The sequence below is a fragment of the Nanorana parkeri genome, unplaced genomic scaffold, assembly GCF_000935625.1.
Source record: "Nanorana parkeri isolate BGI_ZX_2015 unplaced genomic scaffold, ASM93562v1 scaffold44, whole genome shotgun sequence".
In the NCBI taxonomy this organism is placed as follows: Eukaryota; Metazoa; Chordata; class Amphibia; order Anura; family Dicroglossidae; genus Nanorana; species Nanorana parkeri.
This window is the reverse complement of record NW_017306312.1, coordinates 1,785,201-1,810,513: the sequence shown is the minus strand read 5'-3', so window position 1 is coordinate 1,810,513 and position 25,313 is coordinate 1,785,201. Positions and strand designations below refer to the sequence as shown.

The following is a 25,313-nucleotide window of genomic DNA, read 5'->3' as shown; positions in this document are numbered from 1 at the left end:
TCTGAGAAAACTACCGTGGAGGTCCTTTCCTTCATCCTAGGGGCATCCTGTTGCTAGGGGCAACTGCGGAAAAAGGCCTAGGGACGGGGGCGGTGCCTGCTGGGGTCTCCTTCCTTACCTGGGGCTTTGGTTTGGCATATATTTGCCGGGGACATGGATTGTGGGGACAAACTGACCGCAGTGCCCTGTGAGGGCTGCGGCCTCTCTTCAGGGACCTCTCCCACATCCCCCCTTTGCGCAGCCTGTGCTTCTGCGCCCCTCTCCCAGTCTCCCTTGGTGCCTGCGGGGTCTTTGGGGGGGGTCCGCTGGCGCTATGTTATCCTTGGAGGCTTTTTCCTCCACCATGGACAGTTTTGTCGGTTTTGTCAGTTTTGCCGCTTTGCCGGTTGTACTCACCGTAAAATCCTTTTCTCTCCATTCATTGAAGGACACAGGGCCCGCCCCTCTATGTGGGTGTGTACTCCTTTACTGCTTGTTACTAAACTGGAGACTTGTCAGCAGGGGTGAGGTTTGGCCACCGGCAGGGGCCACCCCTAGGCTGTAATTGGTCTTTAGTTTTGTGCCTAGTGTCCTTCTCCTGCAGGTGGCGATATTACCCTACAGTACATGATCTCCGATCTGTTCCCTGTGTCCTTCAATGAACGGAGAGAAAAGGATTTTAAGGTGAGTACCAAAATCCTATTTTTATAGAAGTCACTGCCAAAGAGCAAATTCATGGGGTGGATTTACTAAACTGAAATGAGCTGTTCACTTTGGGAAGGAATTTGTACTTTGCAGGGAAGGTTTCCTCTTAGCTTGAACAATGTGGTGAAATTGCAAAGAAAACCCAATCCTGTGCAAGAAAAAAACCAAACAGAATTTTTTCTTGCACGTTATTGGATGATGGAAGTCAGCAGAGCTTCACCTCATTCACTAAACTATAGGAAACTACTACAAATCAAAACTCCATTGCAAAGTGAACAACTTATTTGCCCTTAGTAAATAAACCCCTATATATCCTTCAATGCTGTTCTACTGCTATGGTTGTAGATAGTTCACAGGACCATAGGGCTTTTCTCCTTGTGACTTCCTTTGCCTGAGAGACAAGCCCCATAGAAGTCAATTAGGATTTACTGTGCAGGCATGGCCAGGAGAAGGAAATGTCTGCAGCAGCATGTCCACAAACAACCGAGGTCAGGCCCGTCAGAATTTCATTAGAGTTCATCTCTGCGCTCCCCCTCTAGGGCCCTAAAAGATAACTGCACTTTGTTTTAAATTGGACTCATCCTTTAAAATAGCCTTTTAAAAGGGCTTATTGCTACATAGGAAACCATCTCTGCATCTAAGTTCCTAGAGATGTTTCCTTCCCCTGATGTTATATTGGGCACAGTCATGATATACTATAATTGCTTGAACACAGCATTCCTACTTCAATGGTGTCTAGAAAAAACATACCTAAATAGAATTCCTGAGAAATTCTGAAAGTGATATCATGTGTAGGGCGGAGTAATTGACATCATAAATCTTAGCTGCATGCTCCAAGCTCTCAGAGAGACCTGGGGAGGAAGAGGAAATCAGACACATTAACTAGTGCTAGCAATATCACTGAAAATTGTAAAAGGGTTTTAACAATCTGAAACGTATCCTCTATAGAAATGTTTCCTTTTCTTCTTTTTCTGCAGAAAGTTTGGAGTCTATGTGATACCCTTTATTGGCTAAAACACTGAGCATTTTGTTTTCTCATTCAGCCCTGCAGGCTGAAACAGAAAAAAACTTTCTTTCCCCATCCATGCATAAACAGTATTGGTAAAGGAATCCCCGGGCTATTGTAATCTGACATTGGTGTGGTGTGCTGCTTTAAGAATACCTGTATAGTGACTACAGCTGAACGTTGTCACATACTCGCCCCTCCTCTCCTCCTCCAATCAGAGAACACCTTGTATTCCTTGAGAACAATACAAGGCATTTTGTGAATGGGCAAATAGTGAGGCGGTATGGAGATGTGACTGCTCAAGTCACTTCTCTCACTCCCCCGCAGTGCCTGTAAGCCATGTATTATGTGTAGGAGCCGGCATTCTGTAAGAGGATATTTTTATATTTTACAGGAGCCCTACATACATATCATACAGATTTTTTGTGATAATTTACAGACCCATTGCAGTGTATATATCGCTTTCAGGATTCCTAAAGCTGGCCATACACCTTACAATTTTTTTTGTCCCGTCATCACACCCTCATTCAAGCCATCATGCACAGACCAATGTAGATTTCGATAATCGTTCATCAGCAATACTAACTGGCCGAATTTCGTCGATCTGCAGAACAGATTTTCGTTTGCGCATGTGCAGTGTTCATGTTTTGATTTTTTTCGTACAAAAACGCCACTAATCCAACGATTTTCGTATGATTCGAAAAAAGTTTTCTAGTCTGCCCGATAGACGAAATTCGGCCAGTTGTAAAGTAATTGTGATTATTGACTTCCCATCAAATGGCCGATTCGTAAATCGAACGATAATCGCAAGGTGAATAGGCACCTTTTTAGATTTAAGGAATCCAGAAGCTTCCATTTTTAATTACTTACATTAGCCAATAAAGGGTATCACTTCAACTCCAAATGTCCTGCACTAATTAATGGCTGACTTGGTACTACACTCTACTATGTCTTTTACTGTATTCATGTGGAGAATTAAAGGGAGATATAAGGATTCAGGGAGGGAAGAATTAAGGTTTTTTTTAACCAATTGGGAAGATCTCCTTCTGGCCTTTATGATATAAGGTCAGCCTGTTCTGATGAGTTTCCCAAATGTTTTTTTCAGGCACATTTTTGACACGTGGAAGAGTATTGGAGTTTTGCACATTGATCCTTGGTTGCTACTGGTCATCACACTTAGGACTTTGCACAATATTATGAACTGTATTTAATTATCACAGAGGGATATTTGCACAACTTTATGAATTGTATTGGTTGCTACTGGATAGAATAGATGGGCATTTGCACAATTTTATGAATTATACTGGCGTTTACCTGTTATCACGTAAGAATATTTGCACAATTTAATGAATTGCACTAAATGCACTTTGATAGAGTTGACTTTGCACTTTGATAGTGTTTTATTAAGATTGCATACAGGAGCATTTGTTCATATTTACAAATCACTAATTTCGTTTATGTTTTTTATATTGTTGTTGATACTATATCTGCAGTAGGATTTTCTGATTTTAATTTTATTCAGGTAGCTTTTATCTAGACAGCATTTGAACAGGAGCGCTGTGTTCAAGCAATTTTTAGTTTTCATATATCCTTGGTGGATTATTCACAGCAGCTGTGGGCTGGATAGCACATCTGAGTGCATAGTAGTACAGTTTGCTACATTCAAGATATATATTAAGATTAATAAGTACATCATATTGAGGCATTGGTGCCACCTAATAGTGTGCTGCAGGAATGTAGCTGCCTTTCCTATTAATAGGAAATAGCTGAAGATTAGGGAGTTCTCTCTTTTTCTTTCTGCCTTTCTGTTCTTTTTATCTGTATATACATTTTGGGCCTGTGACATAAAGTATTAGTCAATGGATCAGCATGACAACTAAGGAACTAGAATTTTCAAAACGAAGTCAGCAGCAGTGCGGAAGTCTTCTGCTCATTGTCTCCATTTATCTTTAGGCTGCATGATAGACAGCCTTTTTATAGGAATGAATGGGAAATGTCCATGCATGTGCAGCAGGCTTTGGGCCTGGCCATGATAATTTCCAGGGGATATGCCAGAATCATGGACAAGTAAGTATAAGACTTGGTGCTGGGTTGGGAGTCATTTTAAGGATAATTGCAAAGAACAGTTATCCTTTAAAGGGTTCGTTCACCTTTGTGAAGAAATATAGCCTATGCAGTCTAGAAGCCCCGTTAGGTAACCATAGTGTAGGCAGCCCCCACTGAAGCCTGCCCAAAAAACGCATAATATTCTGAGAAGCTCCACTCACTGGGGGCAAGAGTCTAACTGCTAGCTTGTTCTTTTTCTGATGCCAGGAGGTTGGACGCTTGCCCCCCAGCGAGTGAGCGCCGTTCTTGTTCAGACCATATGCAGTGCACTCTCTCTCCTGTTGCTGAGTTCAGATGGATAGAGGAAAAGACAGAAAATATGATAGGGAGATATCTCCATTGGTGTCCAACAGACATATAATAAGCCAAGGGATGACTAAATCCACTGGCTCTATATATTAATGAGAGATCACTATTGGGTGGCGTGACCATTAAATGGCCAGATTGTAAGAAGGCCATCTTTTACCTGTGGGTAACTTTTAGCCAGCATTAATCATCGGCTAATAGAAATGATGTTGCCCATAGCAACCAGTCAGATCCTAGCTGGATTTTGTAGTGTTAGTAATGACCATGTACATCACCAAATGATCCATGCACCCAGGCAGGTTTGTAAACAATGTTATTCTAAATGACATGGTTGTAAAATCTAAATACATCTAGACTTTTAGTTAATATTTGACTACACTAATAGGGACTCCTGAAAATTATTATTTGCCTTGACCTTCCACCAGCTGGTTCATGTAGATTTGATGAGTCTTTGGCATAGGCCAAAAGTGTCTCGTATATGACCACTTCACCCACCAATCATCATTGAAATTGGACTGGTCCCAAGTAAAGTGATTGCACTTTCATAGTCAAAGGTAACAATGCAAGGATTGAATACCACACAGCAGATGGAGTACAATATGAAACTGTGATGATCATGGCCCTAAGTAAATCACAAAGATGTAATTGGAATTTTCAGCATATTTTTTGGGGGAAAATTCATTAAATTATTCATGTTGCTAGCAGCAGAAGCAGCCACATGACATCAACCTAAGGACCCAAAATAGGAAGTTGGTTCTACCCGCATTAGGCTCTTCTATAACTACTTGCCAATTATGGAGGTTGCAACTGTTAAAGATTAGAACACTGGGCCATTAATGACGAATGCACACAATGGACCAATTTGATTAAACCTTTAAAATAATGGTCAGTCGCAGGACCTCTCTGATGACATTTTTTCCTCATTTTATTTACACACAATACTTCTGTAATTCTTTTATATGTATTATCAAAGCTTTCTTTTCTTCTCTTGCAAGATTACCTCTCTAATGGTACAAAAAAAGACTACACACACATATACACAATCAAAAGTTGGCTCTGATCAAGTCCCACATAACTTACATGTTTTAAATCACTAATCATTTTACTTTCCATTTACTGCCAACTAATCCAGTTTTTTATGGATCCTTTGATTTTAATTGATTCTAACTTTCCTTTTTTTTTGCCTCTGTCCTTTCCTCCTTTTAATAGCTTTACTTTCCTGTTCCTGCGAGGCTCTCTCAGAAGTGTTTCTTTGAATCTAAAACAGAGGAGTCAAACAGTGCTGAGATGTCATGTCAGATCACAGCCACCAGTAACGGGGAGGTAGATGGCATGAACAAAAGCTTGCAGGCCATGATGAAGGGCTTCGGGAATATTTTCGACATGGGCGTTGAGGGACCTGTCTTGCATTCTGGGATTCAAATAAACATGCAAGCCAAACAGAACTCCTCCAAAACCACATCCGTCAGGAAAGGCAAGAAGATCAACATGGCCGTCGGCTTCGGAGATTTCGATTGGTCGGATGATAGCAGTGAATGAACAGTCAAGTCTGTTTGAGAAAATCAAGCCAAACCATTTTTTTTCTTTGAACTTTATATTGTGTGAAGCACAAGGTCAAAATTGTTTGACCTTTGTAATATATCTGCTCTTGTAGACACACTTTCTAGGTCAGTTCAACGTGATAAGATATTATTGTGTCTGTCATTTTAATGTAGCTGTGTTCATAAACTTGAAACAAATTGTGTAATTTCCTGAGAACAAAAAAAATACAATTCAGTATGGTTTGTGTTAATGTTTGTGATGCCTGGTTTTCAAGGTTTTTACTTTTTATTTGCCATTGTATAAATATATTTGTACTGTGTCTGGAAAACACCCCCTGTTCACAACACTTTTATTTTATTTACTTTTCTGCCATAGTTCTATATAAATAGACTGCTGAAATGGTTATATTTGTTGTCATGAAAAGACTGTTGCTCTAATAATGCTTGCGTTGGTATTGATATAATATATATTTATTGTCTGGTATGGACACAAAAAACAATGCTTGTACATCGATACACTGATGCGACAAAAGTGAACTTAATCCATCAGTTTTGTGATATTCTTTTGGTGGGGGTAGGTCATGGGTTTCTAATACGCTTGCATAGTTGAAAAAACTAACAGTCTGTGAATTGTACATACTATTATATATTCTTGAAATAAGCCATATATAAATAAAATAATTTGCAGAAATGCAAGGGCCTTTGTTATACTGGGTACTTGGAACCTCAAATCAAGAAAAAGCTAAACTTAAAGTGCCATTGGAGTTATATTTAAAAAATGCATTTAAGTACCTTAACTATAAGGAACAATGTACTTTATTTGTGTATCACTTGGTTGTAGATCCTCAAATCATCTCTGAATTGGTGCTGACACGGTCCTTCCTTCTGGAGGGTGGCTACTTTTGTTCCCCATGGTGTGTGTTGTATAGTAGTCACAACTCCAAGCTCACTCCTGTGATGGACTACAATCTCACGCTTGGTTTACTAATCTGCATTGAGATTGTAGTCCATCACGGGTGTGAGCTTAGAGTGGTGGCTTCTTTACAACACACACAGAAAGTGAGAAAATTAGATGCTTAAAGATTGCAGTTGCCCCTCAATTCACCTTGTTTTATCCTTCTATAAATCAGGTTGAAGTTCACTATTATCTTGTGGCAGACTCTAAAATAAACTAGTTGCCAATTCAGTTTACAAGGAAGGAGGTGGTCATAGGGAAGAGTGCAGAACTTTATGTGGAAGGTTGAAGTGGAGCTGTCCTTGTAAATGGTCAGTCATACTGGAACTGGAGCAACCTGGAGTTGGGTTGGTTCCAATGAGGCCCCTTTCTTTTTGTTTGTAAGGTTTCATTCACACCAAACATGCATAAAAATTGATGAACAAAATGGGCAGAAATGGACTTGTAGAGACACAAGATTACATGAGTTTCATGCTCGTTTCAGTGAGTTTTTACGGATGTTGACCTCAGTTAATGTGCTTTTTTTATGCGCATATTCACATCACACACACTCACTCCTCTCGAAACCCACTATGCATGCTGTCACAGATGGATGATCAACAAGGCAGAAGAAAGATCAAAATGGAGGACATGATTTAATTACCTTTTCTTTCTACATGTGCAAAGTGTTTTGTGCACCTTTTACAGCAGTGATACATTTTTTATAATTGTCCTGCAACAGTTTTTCTAAAACAATATCGACTAATTCTCCAATTTAGCTCACTTTCCAGTTCAGTTGGCCTAGATTGTTCACATCACCTGCCTTCTCCAAACTCTTCACCCTTTTGTGAATAGCCCTGTAAGTCTTTATCTATAGTGGAAGTGCCGCTTGTTGCATCACTATTAAACCCGGTTCCCTGATCTTCTACCCTTATAAAAAAAAGCAGCCTTTGCAGGGATAGATAGTGCCCACACTGTCCATACTGTGGCAAAAGGAAGGACTGTAGAAAGGTTCAGGGCATATATGGTAGGCAACTGTGACCAATGGTAAAAGAGTGGGTTCCGGTCTTTTTTTTTTTCTGTACAGATTCCTCTCAGTGTACACCACTTTAACAGTGTAGGGAAGTTCTGAACAAGGCCAGAACTGACTACAATTCTTTGAATTCCGTTCACGTTTTGTTCAATAATAACATTCAATATTTTAAGCTTGTCTGCTTCACAGCAATTAAGAGCCGCGGGTCCTGGCAATACAGATTATGTTCTTTTGATACATTCCTCCAACAATTGTCTTGTATTGAGCCATCCGTGTTAAAATGGGATTCATCAACACATTTCAATCCACAGATCTGTCACGCCGTATTAAGAGGAATTACGGCATATTTAAGCATTGTATTTCTGTAATCAGGCGGCTTCAATGCTCTTAATGAATTTCTACTTTGCTTAAAATTAAAGAGAGCATATTTAGTCTTGTTGTATTAGTAATAGAAGATTATCCATGGTTTCAGTATTACAGAACAAAGCAATTTACTGTCATTAGAAGGATTAGTCTGCAGAGTGCAACTAATCGTGGCGCATTATAATGAAGTTATTACATAAAGTATATGGGAATTTGTAGCCAATGGTGATACGGAAGTAATGGTCTATGACTCTATATTTGAGGTTCATTTGCAAGAGTACACAGCAAGTAACCTTGTACTTTATGTTACGGAAAACTTCACATACGAGCAATTGTTGTATACAAAGCTTTCTGCTCAAGGCAGAGCCATTGGAAGGGTTGATTCATTCCCCTTCCAATTTCCTTTTAGATATCACCACCTGCTGATATCACAAAATCCAATTTTCCCAGCTTAGTTTGAATGACAGAAGAGGAATTCCAGAGCAATAAATGTAGGTGGAGTATAGGAGCTAGTATAGTGATAACTTGTGTAGTGCATGACAGGTGAGCCTACTGCAGGTATAGGCAAACTCAGGAACTACAAAACCCATCATGGATCCTACTCAGGGGGTCATGTGGGTGGCGTTGTGCAATACATAGTGGGATTTGTAGTTGCACCAGAGCTGGAGGACCAGAGTTTGACTTCCCCTGGCCAAGTGCATCAATATTATGCAAAATATGCCTGTGTTCAGTGTAAAGTCCAAGAATCTAACAAGCTTGAGTCTTCAGATTCTATTAGTGTTTCACCCAGGATTCACCCAAATTTCACACGGGCGGTCCGATCAGGTCCGCCTGTCAGTTTTTCAAGCGGACCCGATCAGATGCCCAATGCTAGTCTGTGAGCAGCCATGTGTAAATGGACAGACATCCGTTTACACCTGGTTACCCCTGGCTCTGACCAGAAAAACAAACAGATCAGAGATCATGCTGGATCGGGGTATGTAAAGGGACACATCTGTCCCTTTACATACAAATTCCTGATAGACCGACATGGGGTCATTCCAGTTTTTTCCTTTATCGCAATATGGAGGAAAACACTATACGGACACAGATGTCACATCGATGACATCCAATCCGTACTACTGATGCATGGATCCCTTCCTGATCAGCCCGTGTGAAAGGAGCCGTAAAGTATGTATAAAACCAAGAACTAAAATGGAATATATTGCAGTTTACCAGTCCTTAGATGAAGTGGCTGCATTAGTTTTCCTTTTTCAGACTTTTCTCCACTATTTCACCTGGTAAAGCCGTGAATAACACGCTTCCTGTCCTAAAGTGACAATGTTAAGAATGCAGAACACCTCCCACTGTCCATATCTCCAACATAGGAAGGCAGGGGACTGTAGTCTACAGAGAGAACTGGGAACTGATAACAATGCAGCACATGCAGTGATGCTGGCTCACTGGATTTCTGGCAGGATCAACAGGTATTTTCTTGTTCTTATAAAACAGATAAAAATACATTTAATGGTATACTAAAAAGACCAAAAGGGAGCAAATAAGAGAAGTTAATGTGACATTAAAACGTTGCTGTTGTTTTTTATATTTTAAGATGAGGAGCTCCCCCTCCTTCATCTAGTCAGTTGCTGACGAGACACCCATGTGTGGGCAATCCCGTCTGTGACCCGTGCCTAGCTGTGCACATTCATAGACACACAAATCGTGCAGGAAACCACGCCCCTGCTCTCATAGCAACAGTTTGACTGACGCAGCAGGAGCCTATCCATCCACTGCCATCAGTACCCACAAACAGAAAATTTGGGGAATGGCAGATATCTTCCTGGTCCCAGTGGAGGTGACAAGGGACGATAGGTAAGTGTTTGGGGACAGGGGAGCATGCAAATATACTGCACGTTTTTTACCTTAATGCAGAAAATGCCTAGCTTTAGTACTATTTTAATTGCTAGGGTTTACCTAAAATGTAAAGTTTGGCTAAGCCCTAACTAAAGGGCATGTAGTTTGCTAAAGCACGGTGTATAATAAACAAACGCAAAGGTTTTTTTCATACAAAAACGCTTTTTGACATCTTCTCCAACTTCTCTCAGTCACTTCCTGTCTAAATGCACCCGCTCCAGCGTCAGCTGCACATCATTGCTCTGGGCCGGCTTATAATTGGTGACAATGGTGCCCCATGCCTGCGCAATGTGTGTCTGTGTGGCCGCTTGTAGTTTGAGCCAGGAGGTGACAGGTGACAACCCAGAAGCATGATTGTGGGATTTCACCCCATAAAAGGAAATGCCTGAAGAAGGTCCTACATAGCAAGATTACCAGGTATTGTTGAAATGAAAGCTGTATATGTAAACAGAACGAATACACTTTTGCAGCTCCTTTTAACTTATTAAACCTTTTATGAGATTTTAATGATTGGGTTTAGATCTTCTTTAGCAACAACTGATATATATGGTTTAATTTACTTTTTTTTATTCATATCCCTCACTAAATAATATGCAAATAAACAAAGTTTCTGGCATGTGGCAGGTATTGTTAGAAGTCCCTTCCTTTTCAGAATGATTGACAAGTGTTTGTTGAGATTGTGATCCCTGACTCACCATTTTATCAGCCTCAAACACTGAACAGTAACTCAGGCACACACCTCACTTGGCAAAACCAAGTGTAGCAAATAATGTGGAATTGTTCAAGAAACTTTTGGACGATTTCTTAAGGGACCGTAATATACAGGGGTACGGGTACTCCTAGAATGAGATCCTAATAGGTTGGACTTGATGGACTAATGTCTTTATTCAACCTCAAATACTATGTAACTATGTAAATGGAGAGTCAATATGAAGCAGCAGATTTGCATTATCTGTGGATTGTGGCTGGTCAACGGCTTTATAAGAGGAATAATTACGCACCAAATACATTCTGTAGGAAAAGCAGCTGAAATCACAGGAAAACATTGACTTGTCTCTCTCTCTAGTAAAAAAAAAAAAATGATTTCTGTAAGGTGAAGGTTTTGGATCGGAAAGGTTTGGAATTGATTCACAAGTGCATTTGAGGACTTTTGTTCTATTGGGTGTGTTGGCACTTGCTGGAGTTCTTTTTAAATATGTCATCTTTATATTGTTGAGCTCTCTTTTTTTTTTGCTCCCCCCCCCTCCCCCCATCCCTGCTCCTTGATACGTAGTTGGACATTTCCACGAAGCCTCAATTTCCATTAAATCGGCCTCGATGGCCACAGTAAAAATAATATTAGCTTAATGATAACCATTAGAACCGATAAATGTGACCTCAGTGTTACATTTCTTGCTATTAGATATCTACATGCAATTAGAAGTGAGTGGCAACACGGACGTGATACTGACTTTGAACACGCGGCTTTTAGCATATGCGTCTACTTATGTCATGCAAAGATGCACCGTCCATATATTTTTAACCGCCACTTAATGGAAATCTATCACTGCTGATAGGAATGACAGCGATCACAAATCTGTGTTTTATTTTTCTGAATGCATAATTGGATAATCATAGTAAAAAGCAATTCTTGGGAATAACAGGGGACCTTAGCGGTTCAGGCACGTGTGGATAAGTGTTGACCCCCCCAGGCGAGGACATCAGGACCAGGGAGGATAATGTATTTCTCCAGTGAACTTGGCCTTGTCTTTCCTTTGCTAGAAAATTTGCATGTCTCATTTTTCTTCTGATTTTGCTCTTTATACTCAAGATACAAAAATTGAAAGTAAAAAACAAAAAATTAATTTCTCTGAAAAATGTTTTTGTCATTATTTCCCCAGCTAGAAAACATTTCACATGACTCTGTTTTTCCTTAATTTGAAGCACTATGTCCTTGTTTTATATGCCTTGGCATGGTATCATACACAGACAAGTCTAGAAAAACAGAGTTGTAATAACCTCCCAGCATAGATTCCAACTGTCCTTCATTGGAACTGAATCCCTATGACCTCAATATCAAATGTAGCATTTAACTGTCAAAAATTTTATCCTACAGTACACTTTTCATTCAACTTCTTAAGTATTGTATTTGTTATTTTGACAGTGTAACCATACAGGTTATGCTAAGAAGGGACTAAGAGGAATCAAAAAGCCCTCCAACAGAACCAATGCATAGCACAGTAAATGCCTTCTTAGAACGGATGCCTCATTCACATGCCTCATTTCATCACATATCCCAAAAGTGAGAGGATGAATCCTCATTTCAAGACAGAGGATGAAGCCATGCAAATTATTCTTTTATGCAATTCCTTTATATGATTTAGTTTACATTTTTAGTATAAAAGAAAAGTTGTGGTGAAAGTCAGTCCATTTTTGCATATTCATTATTTGTGTTTTGCATAATTGAGGGTGTGTCGTTTGCCTATGTACTTTCAACTAGAAAGTGTCATTCTTTCTCATATAAACATGCCAACGAAAAGAGAGAAGCCTGGGCTTGGAGCGAACCCAGTTTGACTTAATTTGCCCAAATCTGCTCTAAATTGTGACTGCCACCCCCTTCTTTTGAGTCAATCAGTTGCCCACATTCCCCACCCCGCAGCTATACGTCATAAAGGGACAGGGAAATGTGCCTGCAGCAACTGTGACCACTGTTTAGGCTAGTACAGAGGAATGTCGGTCACAGTTTTGAGTGGGCTTGGGCAAACTGAGATGAACTGTGCTGAACAAGAACAATCTAAACTGTGCTTTAGAATTTACATTATTGGTGGAAATCTGGAGCACAAAGTTGTGAACCATGTGAATATGCAGGCCAGGTACAGACATGCTGTTCTCCTAGCTGTTCCTCCTATAAGGACAAACAGGTAAGTTACACTAAATCCGAAAACAAGGAGCTCATGTCCCACCCAACAGCAAAAATTAGAGTAGCAATGGATCATATGTGGGGAATTTTATCATGGAATAAAAGTTATTGACTTTAGCACAGTTACCGCTTTTCCTGTAAATCATTAGGATTTCACTTATTCCCTGGGGTTGTTCTTCAGTTATTTGTTTTTATTAGTTTTTTTATAAGTTAAACAGATTCTAAATGGAGTTGAAACACTGAATATAAACATTCACAGAACCTACATAACTTACGTGTGTGAGTATACCAATGGTTTGGAAACCCTGGAGCACAGGGACAACACATGGCTCCCAATGAGATTGGATCTTGAGGTATGGTCTCCTGGCTGATATATTATCTCCATTGTCCGCTGATTCTGATGGAACATAAAAGGAAAGTGATCTCCCACAATAAACCGAGAACACTAAAAATATGCAAAGACAAACTAAAGTAGTATTAAACTCTCAATCTTTTTTCCAATAACGAGTCCAGATTAAACAAATATACTGTACATTGCCCAGCAAAGTATTTCTTTATATTTTTGCCCAAGAACTGACAGTCACCATGTTTTCAAACAGTTCCAACTCTCTCAGCTCAACTTCCCTGAATTTCTTGTCCAGTACAAGATCACATGGGACAGAGCAGCCTCCAGCAGTTTCCATCTACTAGCTTGAAACAGGAAGCACGGGAGTGTCTTGCCTTGTTGTTCCTGTGTGTTTGTGGAGATACACACAGCTTACTAGCACACACAAAGGTGGCTCCATAGGACCCTGCAAGGGAATGAAGCCACCCTAAAACAGGATATCAGGGCCAGTGTTCAGGGGACTGGCTGATTCTGCAGGAAGCTTAAACTTTTAAACATGAAGGAGCAGCATCCATTGTAAGTGATTTCATCAGCATTTGAAATAGCTTGAAAAATGTTGACTGTAATATCACTTTAAAGCACAATTCTTCACAAAGTAAGTATAATTATATTAGGGAAAGGTGAAAGCTCACTACAGCCATAACTGGTTTGCGTTTTCAATGGGCACCTGTATGTTTGTGTCTCTACCCAATTCCGCAAGGTAACAAAGACAGAATTGCACTTTGACAGCAAGAGTGCGAAAATTACCTCTTGCTTAAATGTAAGCACCTGATTTAACTTAGAAGCAACCATGCATAACTGAAATATCATTTGGCAGGGAGTTGACCTAAATAAAACTTTATTCTTTTTTTTTTAAGGTAGATGCTATGTCACCCCCCTAATAGTGATGTCTAACATGATGTTCTTGTTTTCCTCATCTCATGCAGCTGCTGCCCTCATTTGATATATGCTCATGGACAGAAGAAGATGTGGTAAGATTTCTTTAAAGCATTGCAAGGAGTGACTGAATACATTTATCAGTGTGCTGTATCTAATCTTCTAACACATGAGGGAGGCCAACACATCAAGTCACATATGGGTGCCCAAGGTCAAAAGGACTAAAGCTGGCCATACAATGGTGAAGGTTCGACCGAGTCAGCTTGAAATTCAAGAAGTAAATGGCCCCCTTTGGACAATCAACTGCAGTCACCGTTCAGCTTTTTTTACAGTGGCACCCCTGCCGCTGTCAGAATACAATAGGCTGGTGGGGGGATCGCCCCATCCATGCTGTTAGCGTGCATGGGAGAACCAAGAGGTTTTTTTTCATTCAGCCCTCGGGGCTGAATGAGAAAAACTAGAGGGGCTAATGTATAAATCTTCCACCCAGTGTAAAGCTGGGCGAATGCCGTTTGCACGCAACTAGATGGAGCCAAGGAGCATACAAAATGTCTATGCTTCTCAGTGCCATCTAATGAAGATTTATACATCAGTTGAACAGTGTATGGCCAGCTTAAATGTACTCTTACCTGACTGTTTCTGATATTTTCCCAGGAATGCCTCTGATAGTAGATTCTCCAGTAGTACACATGGCATCAGCTTAGAGAGCAGAGACCAATAAGCACCCCCTAATAATTTTCTAACCCTCTTCAGTGACAGATGGTGCTCACCTGCAGCTACTATTTTGTACCCAGGTTAGATAAGTGGAGGTTTAAGTCTTTAAGCTTATGTCAGAATTTGTATGAGCACCTTAGGATTTTTGGCTGTTTCTGACCTAGCCATGTATTTATCTGTTTTCCTGGAGTTCCACTTTAGTTGTAGTCCCCTTGCCCCCAGACTTCAATCCAGCGGGATATTGACTGTGCAACCTCTTCATCACCGCACGTCAAAATAACACAATATGCAGTAGAAGCTGCAGTAAGTCAAGCAGAGCCCTACTGAGTTCCTGGCTGGAGGATGTCAAGCATGATCTAGCCTATTCCTCCACGGCTAAACTGTCCCTGGTTTGCCCCTTTCACTCATTTGATTTCAGTTCTTTCTACCGTATCATTGAGTCTCAGCATCACACGTGGCTGTTTTCTAGAGCAATCTGAATGCAAATGTCTACTTAGCAACACCCACTCCTCCAGACTGACATCCACCTATTAAGGCACTTTGACATTTGCATGATCCCTCCCAAGAGTCAGCCCACTGCTTATATTTGGGCTGAGTAGAGAGGAGTATTGGGGCAGGGTGCTGAGATGGGTTCACTGAGCAATGTATAACACCCTGCAAAATGTCATTAGCATGTTGATGGGGGGGAGAAACCAGGAATGGCAGATTATAAGCACGCTGAACTTCAGTTTTAGGCTATCAACCTCCCAGAGCGTCTATTTAATTTGTCTGACCAAACTTTGTCCCGATTGACCCTGAGCCCATGATAAGCTAAATTATTGGTATTTATATGTGCGTTTTTTATATATATAACCTGAAATGATATCAATTTTTCACAGTTGTTCTGGATGCAACAGTTACTAAAGACAGGTAAGTTCCATCACTGTTTGGTGGGTCTTCTTTATTATGGTAAGGGTTACCATATCATGCAATTTTTGCTTTTGGTTGCAGATGACAACTCGGCATTGCAGAGTGTGTATGCCACCCTGTTCAAGGAACATCACATTACAGGAAAGAGACTGCTCCTTCTGGAGGAAAGTGACCTCAAAGATATGGGCATTGTCTCCAAAGGACATATCATTCATCTAAAGGTATGCAACAGAAAAGACATGTGCTAAAACAGTATATGTACACAGCAAAATGAACACTTATATGTGGTCACAGACTGTAAGAGAGAATTAGTACTATGGGTCTGTATTGAAGATAGAAACCTCCTATCTGAATGCTGATCCAACTGGTAATCCTGTGCGTGTTCCATAAATTATATAGGATAATTCAATAAATGTATTTATCATGTATTTTGCAGGATTTAGACTATATCCTTATAGATATGATAACCTTATAGATAGCCAAAAGGAACCACTCTCTGTTAAATTATATGTATTGCCAAAACTTTTTTTTGCTAGATGGAGACAGAATAGGGAAGGATTTAAAAAACCTGCCAGGTTATTTTTTTCCCTTCCTGTGTTACATTGGGGAGATTTTGGGCCGATTCCTGTCCAGGAAGCACTACAGGAAATCTCCATAAAGTGATGAGCATTCCCCTCCTAGACAGTTGACTTAAGAAAAGGTGCCATCATTTGGAGATTTCCCCTCACCCTCTGTTCTGGGAACAAAATTTTGGATTTACTTTCACTTTTTGTTCTGTTGATAGTGATCACCTGGTAAAATCTAGAGGGTGAATCTACCTTGCCATGACACTGACAACAACAACCAAAAACTCCAAGAGTGAGTGAGGGTGAGGCGTTAGACCACAAACTTCCTCTAGTCGAATAGGAGCAATAATTTGGCCTAATGGCTCGGTTCTGGCAGCTCTTCCCAAAACGGGTCTCTCCTGAGAGGGAGTACCCACAATGAGAACTCCCTGTGAATGAATGTGCACCATTTTTGGCACTGCATTGAAAATTGCATTAGTTGGTAGCTGCTCGTTCTTTGGTAAGCTGAGTTGGGGTGCAATTCAGAAGAAATAGCACTGCATCTCACCAACACATGTAACATGGATTGCTATGGAAGGAGAGCACACAAAAGAAACAATGCTCCTCAATGGCTCAGGAAAAGGATGAGCTGGGTGCTTGCTGCTGGGATCACATCCCCTTTCCTATGTGAGCCCATATAAACAGAAGAAAAGCTGGCCGCACACCAGATTCCGCTAGGATGGTTTATTGAAGCTGGTACCACATCACTGGTGTCCCACGCAAGGTCCAACACACTGATGCATTTTACCCAATCACACGGTTATCTTCAAATGGCCCTGTGGAGCTCAGCAGTGTGCTGTGTTGTATGAAAATGTGACCCGCTTCACTTTTCAGGGGTTTTTGACCTTCCCCCCATTCCAATGAAAATGTTTGTAAAACTCAGAGAAGTGCTTATCTACGTGTTACACACTTGTTTTGTTTTTTCATTTTTGGAAAGTGACAGAAAAAAAAGTTGGTGACAAAAATGCATAAAAACACAAAAAATGAATGCCAGTGTGTCAAAGATTTGTCAGAATATTTTGGATACATATTCATTTTTCTATGACAGTTTAGATGTTTGTGAGAGTGAACTCTGACCCCTTTCCAGTCATGACCCTTTGCAGTTCTTCATAGACTTCCATATGAATACAACAGCTGTAAACACTGGACACAGACTCCACACTGTTGTTTGCATTTTATGAATGGCCTGTAAACAGTGCGCTATCCACTCTCCATTATAAATGGGGTCCTCAGCGATATTACCAGGATAAGAATCTTGTTGGACTTTGCCATGTTTATCTCACTCATCAATCTTTTGCTTTACAGACAGCAATTGAAAGATTAACTCACGATTATCTGAACCTTTTTCATTTCCCACCACTAACAAAAGTAAGTATTGCATAAGTACATGTTTAGCTCTGTGTACAGTGATATTCGGTTTAGAAGTAATGGGTTTAGCAGTGGTGTGTAGAGGAGGGGTTTGTTTTATGTTTGATTATTTTTTATTTTATTGTTGGGGCTTTGGGGAAATGTCAGGGGTCTAAATGATATTAAGACCCCTGACATGATATTTCCCTTTTAAAATAGAAAAAGAGAGTCCTCAATCTCTTCTTCTGCAGCCCCTGTTATGAATGAACAGGAAGCCTCTATACTAAGCTATGTTACTATGTCCACAATCACGAATGAACAAGAAGTGATGTTGAGCACTTCCTGTTCATTCATAACTGGGGACACAGGACGCTTACAAACACTCAGCATTCAGTACTGATTGCTGAATGTTTGTGCTCTGCTTCCCATCATGACTGCTCCGCCAGTCACTGTTGGCCGAATGGGGAGGTGCGAGGAGAGCTCGGCCTCCTGTGACAGCTGACAGCTGTCTCCTCCAGACACCTCCCCGCTCCGCCTCCTGACAGCTTCTCTCCTCCTTGCTGGGCACCGGCAGCTGGATTGGCTCTGTGTCCCCTTGGATCCCCACTGCCTCATGCCGACACAGGTGGGGGGAGAGCGGGAAGGGTCAGAGGGACACAGACTGGTGCCCAGCGGGGAGGAGTGGAGCTAGGGGTGCACCGCATATTCGGCTGTTATGGTACTTTTGGCATTTTGCCGATAGAACAATTTTTGGCCAAAATGTTTTGTTGGCCGAAATTTCGGTGTATCCCTAATAGAAGAGTTTAAAAGAGAACTATAGCGGGTTGCCATTGCAGATCAAGCTGTGAAAATGCTGGTTGCCTTGCTGTGTCTACCGTTGATACTTTATTAGTTGCTGACCCAGAACATATACTGTATGCAGATCAGAAAAGTCAGAAGTCTGTATCTGCATACTTGTTGTGTGTGAGTGGCTGAGTGTATTGAGTATTACAGCCAGGCAATATGCATTCTAAGAAGGAGAACACAGCAATTACTTTTCAATGAATGTAAGGCATTTTCTGATTGGATGGGGTTAAAAGAAGGGTCGCTGATGTCATAATCTACATTCTTCTAATTAGAGGATGCCTTGAATTCATTGAAAAGAATATAATGCATATTCTGAATGGAGGAGGTAGTGAGCGAGTGACTCCCTGTGTTCAACGTCACCAGAAGAGAAATGGAGAGTAGATCTTCAAATGGGGAAATCTGACAACTGTCTAGAAGTTTCCTCTGACTTCATGTTGTCTCTACTTATCGGAGCACAGAAGACAAAAAAAGTTTGACTATTCCCTATTCTGTACAAACATAATATATTCCCTAATAGCCACAAAATGATATGGGAGGTGCCAGGCCCCACCCACTACAAGCTGCCTGCAGAAAACTACAGGAGGGGCGGAGACAAGACCAGTCACACTGCACAAGGAGAGAGAGCAGCAGTGACCGGTCTTTATAACAACAAGTTCCTGCACAAAGACAACATTTCACACTGCACAGATCTTGAAGGAATACACACAGCACAGCAAGTTTTAATAACAATACAGCACACCTGCCTCTTGTATTTAGACAATATTGCTTATCCCAGGGTTCAGCTTTACAGCAGAACTCCAGGGGAAATCTGTCTTAACCCTTGCAGTGGGGCTACCCCTGCACTGCAAGGGGTAAGTGCTTGTTTTTGTTTAGGTTCCAAAATAACAAAGTTATACTCACATGATCCTCAGAGGTGCATGCTTTTAGACCGGTCATTTATGCCTCGCTTCCCCATGCTGCAGTGGTCTAAGGTCCCTGAATCATCACATTCTAGAGTGTATGGGACGTGAGGACATACCATCGTTGCAGCAGAGGAGGAGACAGGCGTAAGGGACTGGTCTATGAGCAAGCCGTCCCCGAGGATCAGGTGAGTATAACTTATTATATTATTATTTATATATATATATATATTTATTATTATTTTTGGACCTAGAGAAAAACAAGTGCTTAACCCTTGCAGTGCGGAGGTAGGGTTAAGAATTGTCCCCCCCCCGAGTTCTGCTTAAAGCATATACAAAGGTACTGTAAGTCACAAAGACATGATAGGCCAAGCAACAGCCCCCTAATTGCCAGTTTTTGGCAAAACAGAAATTGTCTCGCATTCTACAGATAAATAAAAACACTGAAAAAGTATCATTTGTTAAATACTCCCAAAATCGATCCGCGGCTCCCCAATGGAAGTGGTAATTGTAGTGCAGTTGAAATTGCGCTCTCATACAACGCATCTTGGGGGAGTATTTTTGGACAAACTGACTCCACGAATGCACCTGTTTTATTTCCCGGAATCTGGGCTTTGAGATACATTAAGGGTAGAGCATTGTTCCCATGATTTAATTGTGTGGGAGGCAACTATCCTCAGCAGTGATGTCAACCCGCCAGACTGAAAATAGTTGTTAAAGAAACATTTCAGCTGTTGGCTGTGATAAACTCCTGAATGTTGTCTGTAAAGCTAAAAAAAGCTGCACAATAGAAGTGACACAAATGACTCCATCTGTGCTGCAGGATCTGGCTATAGAGAACGAAGAGGAAGAAAAGATTGTGAACTTAGAACTCGTGTTTGGATACCATTTGAAATCGGCTAACATCCCAGAGGTAAATGTCTGTAATGATAAATCGCCGCACAATGTCTTCTAACGGCTCCTTGTGTCACAAGCCTATTACTGTGGGATCTGGACACCACCTAATGGGATAAGTGCAATGTCTGCAGACACTTTGTAAACCTTTAGGGCCCAGTCACACCTTTCTGGGGCTGGCGTGCTACATTTCTATACACAAAATTGTAGAAATGTCACCAGCACACCAGTCCTTTTAAGATAGCAAAAGCTTCATTTATTGAGGTTTTTTGTCATATGACATTTTTATACACGTTACATGCATTAGCATGCCTGTTAAAAGGCAACTCAACACACTACGGGGATGCAGCAGCAACACACATGCATAACAGCGCACCACAACACATTGTAACCTACTACCGTGCATTGTGGTGCGCTGTCAAAAATGATGCCTGCGTGGTTTTTGTTGACTTGCTGCATTGCCAGCCCATTTATTTAAAGCAGAACTCTGGGCACAAATTGTTATTAACCCTTGCAGTGAGGCTACCCCTGCACTGCAAGGGTTAACTGCTCGTTTTTGTCCTAGGTTTTCAAAAACGTTATACTCATCTAATACCTGGTCATAGAACGTGATGACTCAGGGACCTTAGACCACTGCAGCGGAGGTGGAAGGGAGAGCTGGCCGTCTCCAAGGATCAGGGGAGTATAAAAATGTTTTAGCCTACACAAAAGCGAGCAGTTAACCCTAGCAGTGCAGTAGTAGCACCACTGCAAGGGTTAATAAACCTTGTGCCCGAGGTTTTGCAAAGTTCTGTCTTGCAATGCACAATAACATGGAAAAAAAGGCCTAACACAACACACCAGGATGCCAAGGTCTGAGCTGTCCCTCATACTGATTAATCAAAGGAAGAGGAATATGAACTGCTGTCTGTCAGAGCTGTGGAAATCTCAGGAATGAATGATTAGAAATACAGATCCAGAAATACAGATCCAGATCTTTTTGTAGGTAACAACTCTCATATATGTATTTTTAGCTGTGTATTAAGCTGTCTATCTGGAGTTCAGCATTAGATCTGTATTTCTATATTGAACTTCCATAAGCTCTATCCCACTCCTAATAATCATATCTATGTAGAAGTTTGTAAACTTACTTATTGAAGATGCCCATAGGATGTACTTCCTCAATGCACTGACACCATTTCACTCAGCTTTGTGAATATGAATTTCCTTGTGTCACCTCTCACAAAGCCTACCTTCTGAACTAAAACTCAATGTCTGAACATTTTAACATTGTCATTGCTTGCTGGAAACAATGCATGGTGGGATATGTAGTCTTGAGAAACTGAGATTGCATCACATCAAACACCAGGAAAAGAGATGCAAAGCACACTGGGAACCCAGGAAGTTGATGAGAGTGATGGGCAGACGGAAGGCAGCACTCACTACCTAAAAGGGATTTTTTCAAGTAAGCTTTGATTGCAGTATAAAAAACAACTCTAGTATGTATTCCTATTACAATGCTGATGTTATTACAGGAGAGGATATGCTGGAACTTTACTCCTTTAAATGTCTCTCTAGTCAATGACTTTGCTCAACATAAGTTGCACTTTCCATACCGAGTTCATACTAGTCCTGCAGTAGCTATATCATACTCAATACCTCTGCACTGCTCCAGTACTAGAATTCTTCCCAAAAGCCAATAATGGCCATTACTATGGACATACAAATAGCCTCGGGAGGGTTGGCAGGCTATGGACTTTTATAAGGCAGCCAGAAAAACAATAACAGAAGAACATGGTAAAATATCTAGGTAGAAGATAACTGGAGGATTTTTATACCTCCCAATTTTCTGAGATGGGAAAGAGGGGCACCTTTTAGTCCACAGTATACATGCAAAGAACACACCCCTGAGAGGCCTCCTTTTAGCTGACATTAATAATTAATTAATTATTTAAAAAAAAAAGATTGATTTAACCCACAAGTGCTTTTTTTACACCACTTCTTTTCGTTTAGGCCCGGGATCGCGCGGTCCTGCACAATGCAGGCAGCGATTGCTGCGCGGTCCCATTGATTTCAATGGGGTGACATCCGCACGGCAATTGCAGAAAAAACGGAACATGTACCTTTTTTTTGCAAAACGCGGCTGTTTTAGCGTTCGGAAGCATGGGCCCGTCGCAACTGGGGTGCCATTCGAAAATAATGGCACCCACAGCGCAATCAGTTCACACCTTGGCGACTCCTGACCGCGCAGTGAGGTGTCGCCTACGTGTGCACCAGCCCTTAGTTATTTTTAGAATTACCCTTTAAACACCTCACACATCAGGGGATCCTATTTTCATCAGGGACAGAATTCAGTGTTGTGCCATTTGTCCTGTCATTGAAAAAGTTTGTGCCTTCCCCTTCAGTGTATAAAGGTTCAATTCTAGCGAACTTGAACAAGACAACTGAGAAGAGGCAGTTTGACTGCCTGTAGGCCACAGCCTGGGAGCATTTTCCAGCAAATCCAGGCTTCGTAGCAGTTAGTTAAATATTAGTTTAAAGCAATAAAAAAGATGATATCTGAGTGGTTGCTCTGCATTACTACAAGCTGTTTTGCCGTAGGCCCATGTCACACTTCCCATCATATTGCTGCGAGAACTCATCAGCGACAGGATCGCTAAATTTGCAGGGTGAACACTCACCCGCTTTGTATGTTGTGCACCTGCTCCATCTGGATCAGCGAGACATTGCTCACTTTCTGCCAAAAATGCTGCAGAATGTAAGTCACCAACAAGAGAATGACATCTTGCTCACCCAGCTGGCAAGGGAGCAACACATGCAAGCTGTAAGTGTTGACCGCCCTGTATGTGTAATCCATAGTGATTCTGCCACTGGCAAATTCTCACCAGCAGTAGGATCACAAGTGTGACGTGTGCCTTAAGGGGAACCTGCCAGGATGGAAATTTGATAGCTGACTTGCTCCTGGGTTGACATCCTTTTCTTTGCTTCACTACCCAGTAGGTCACTTATCTGGAAACAATATGCAGAATCTGAACCTGCACCCTTGAGAACAAGTCAGCAATCACCGTTTTCATATTCATAATTCTCAAACAGGTTCCCTTTTAAATAAACTTCATTTTTAAATAAGCAACGTTTTAAAAATATGTTCTCTTGGTGTGTTGCCAGCTTTCTCTTTGTAGACATCAGAGAACATCATCAAATCCAACCTTTATATGGCTGGAGGAGGGACAGCCCATTGAGTGTAGGCCTACCAAACCATAGTAGATATCACTGCCCATGCTTTTTTAATGGGAAGAGTCGCAATATTTCCTCTCCTATTGCTTTTTCCTCCATACGCACAAAACATCCAGGACCACCCAGCACAAAGGATTGCTCATCAGCTGGGTTTTGTATGATCCAGCTGCTGAATTATTAGGCCGATGTCTTGTGATCCTCTTGCAGGCGACGTCTCAGCAGCAAGGACACTCAGCTACTTCTACAGCACTGCTCCCCCTCTGGCCAAACTAGCGAGGTGCCACTCTGTCGCTGCTCCTCGGTGAGCAAGACTTTGTAGTGTTTTGGCCAGAGATGGAGTGGCGCTGTAGGAGCAGGTGAGTTATCTCTTGATCGATCCTCGTAGTACTGCCATGCACAACACCGCTCAAATCCTCATGCCAGTCTGAAGCTGGGAGCACGACTCGTGCCGATTTATAAGCCTGACCATGCTTACCGACTTCACACTAAATTGCACTCTGCTCAACTTCACCATAAAACTTTTATTATCTTTCAAATCAGTATTTATACATTTTCTTACCAAAAGAGTACAACAAAGGGAGCTACGCTTCAGGAATTTCAAACAGAAAGAAAGAAACAAAATGATTCATAGTTCAATCACAGTGCCATATATAAACAAGGATGCCAATTATCAAACGTGTCACACCATGTGTAAGGTAGTGGAGACATCTAAGTAGGTAGATAAGGCCATTGTGATAGCTCATGGCTTAAATACAGGGAAATAAGAACAAGAAAAATAACAGAATAAGAAAAGAAACAAGGAAAGAAAGGAAGGAGAGACCTGGAAAGGCATAAAGGAAAGGTAGGGAGTAGGAGGGAGGGGAGAAGACTAGGACATGGTTCCACATGTGTGCAAATAGGATAGATTAGATAAAGAGCATTGCAAATTTAGGAGAATCTTTATGCACAATCCAAGCTGACCAAATATTTTGAAAAGTGGCCATTTTGTCCATATCAAAGGCTAGCATTTCTTCTATCCACATGATGTCATTAACCTCCCTGGCGGTATGATTTTTAATTTTTTTGATGTTATTTTTCGTTCTATTTTTTTTTTCCTCTGTTTTTTTTTAAATATCCCGCCGGTTCCGCCCCCCTGCGACGCGTACGCTCGCAAGGGACGGAAGCCGGCATCAGCCGCAGAACATAGCTCGAGGGACAAGATAAGTAAATGCTATGCGGCTTTCCAGAGTGTAGCTCGGGGTTACCGCTTATGGTATGGAAAAGTAACCCTGAGCTACACTCGGGAATACCGCCATGGAGGTTAAGGGCCTTCAACCACCACCACAAAAAGGGCCAGAACTAGACTTCCAATGTGAGGGAATCACTTGTTGAGCTGCAATGAAAAAGAAACGCATGGTCGATTGTTTCACACTCTTGAGTGATTCTGGGAGGATGGAATGTATTATTATTATGATTATACAGGATTTATATAGCAGCAACAGTGTGTGCAGCGCTTTACAATATAAGGAAGACATTACAATTACAATACAATTCAAGACAAGATGGTAAGGAGGGCCCTGCCCCTTAGAGCTTACAATCTAAAAGGGAGGGGAAGTGATACATGAGGAGGTAGCTGTGTGGGGATGAATTGTTTGAGAAAGTGATGGTTGAGTGGTTAGGTTGAGGTGGGATAGGCTTCCCTGAAGAGATGAGTCTTAAGGGATCGCCTAAAGGCAGTCAGAGTGGAAGATAGACAGGTAGGGGTAAAGAGAATGTAAGGCAAGTTGTGGGGTTTTAGTGTATTTAGAAAGAAAATAATTGTAATAGATGTAAAAACTTTTATTTAAAAATGTAGTGCACAGTCACATAGCATTTCAGCTT

The 25,313-nt window shown here is 41.2% G+C and overlaps 1 protein-coding gene across 2 annotated transcripts in view; it reads left to right on the top strand.

The window, feature by feature from the left end:
* LOC108800631 (mitogen-activated protein kinase kinase kinase MLT) overlaps window positions 1–25,313 on the top strand; it is a 120,836-nt gene that overhangs the window by 76,099 nt on the left and 19,424 nt on the right. Inside the window, exons 11-15 of one of the 2 annotated variants that reach the window (XM_018572621.1) lie at window positions 14,077–14,121; window positions 15,619–15,649; window positions 15,731–15,870; window positions 17,560–17,622; window positions 20,170–20,259. In XM_018572621.1, coding sequence (XP_018428123.1) covers window positions 14,077–14,121; window positions 15,619–15,649; window positions 15,731–15,870; window positions 17,560–17,622; window positions 20,170–20,259 — 369 coding nt within the window. Of the gene's footprint in view, window positions 1–5,311; window positions 5,861–14,076; window positions 14,122–15,618; window positions 15,650–15,730; window positions 15,871–17,559; window positions 17,623–20,169; window positions 20,260–25,313 lie in introns of those variants that run through there. The other variant, XM_018572627.1, reaches the window with a different exon arrangement.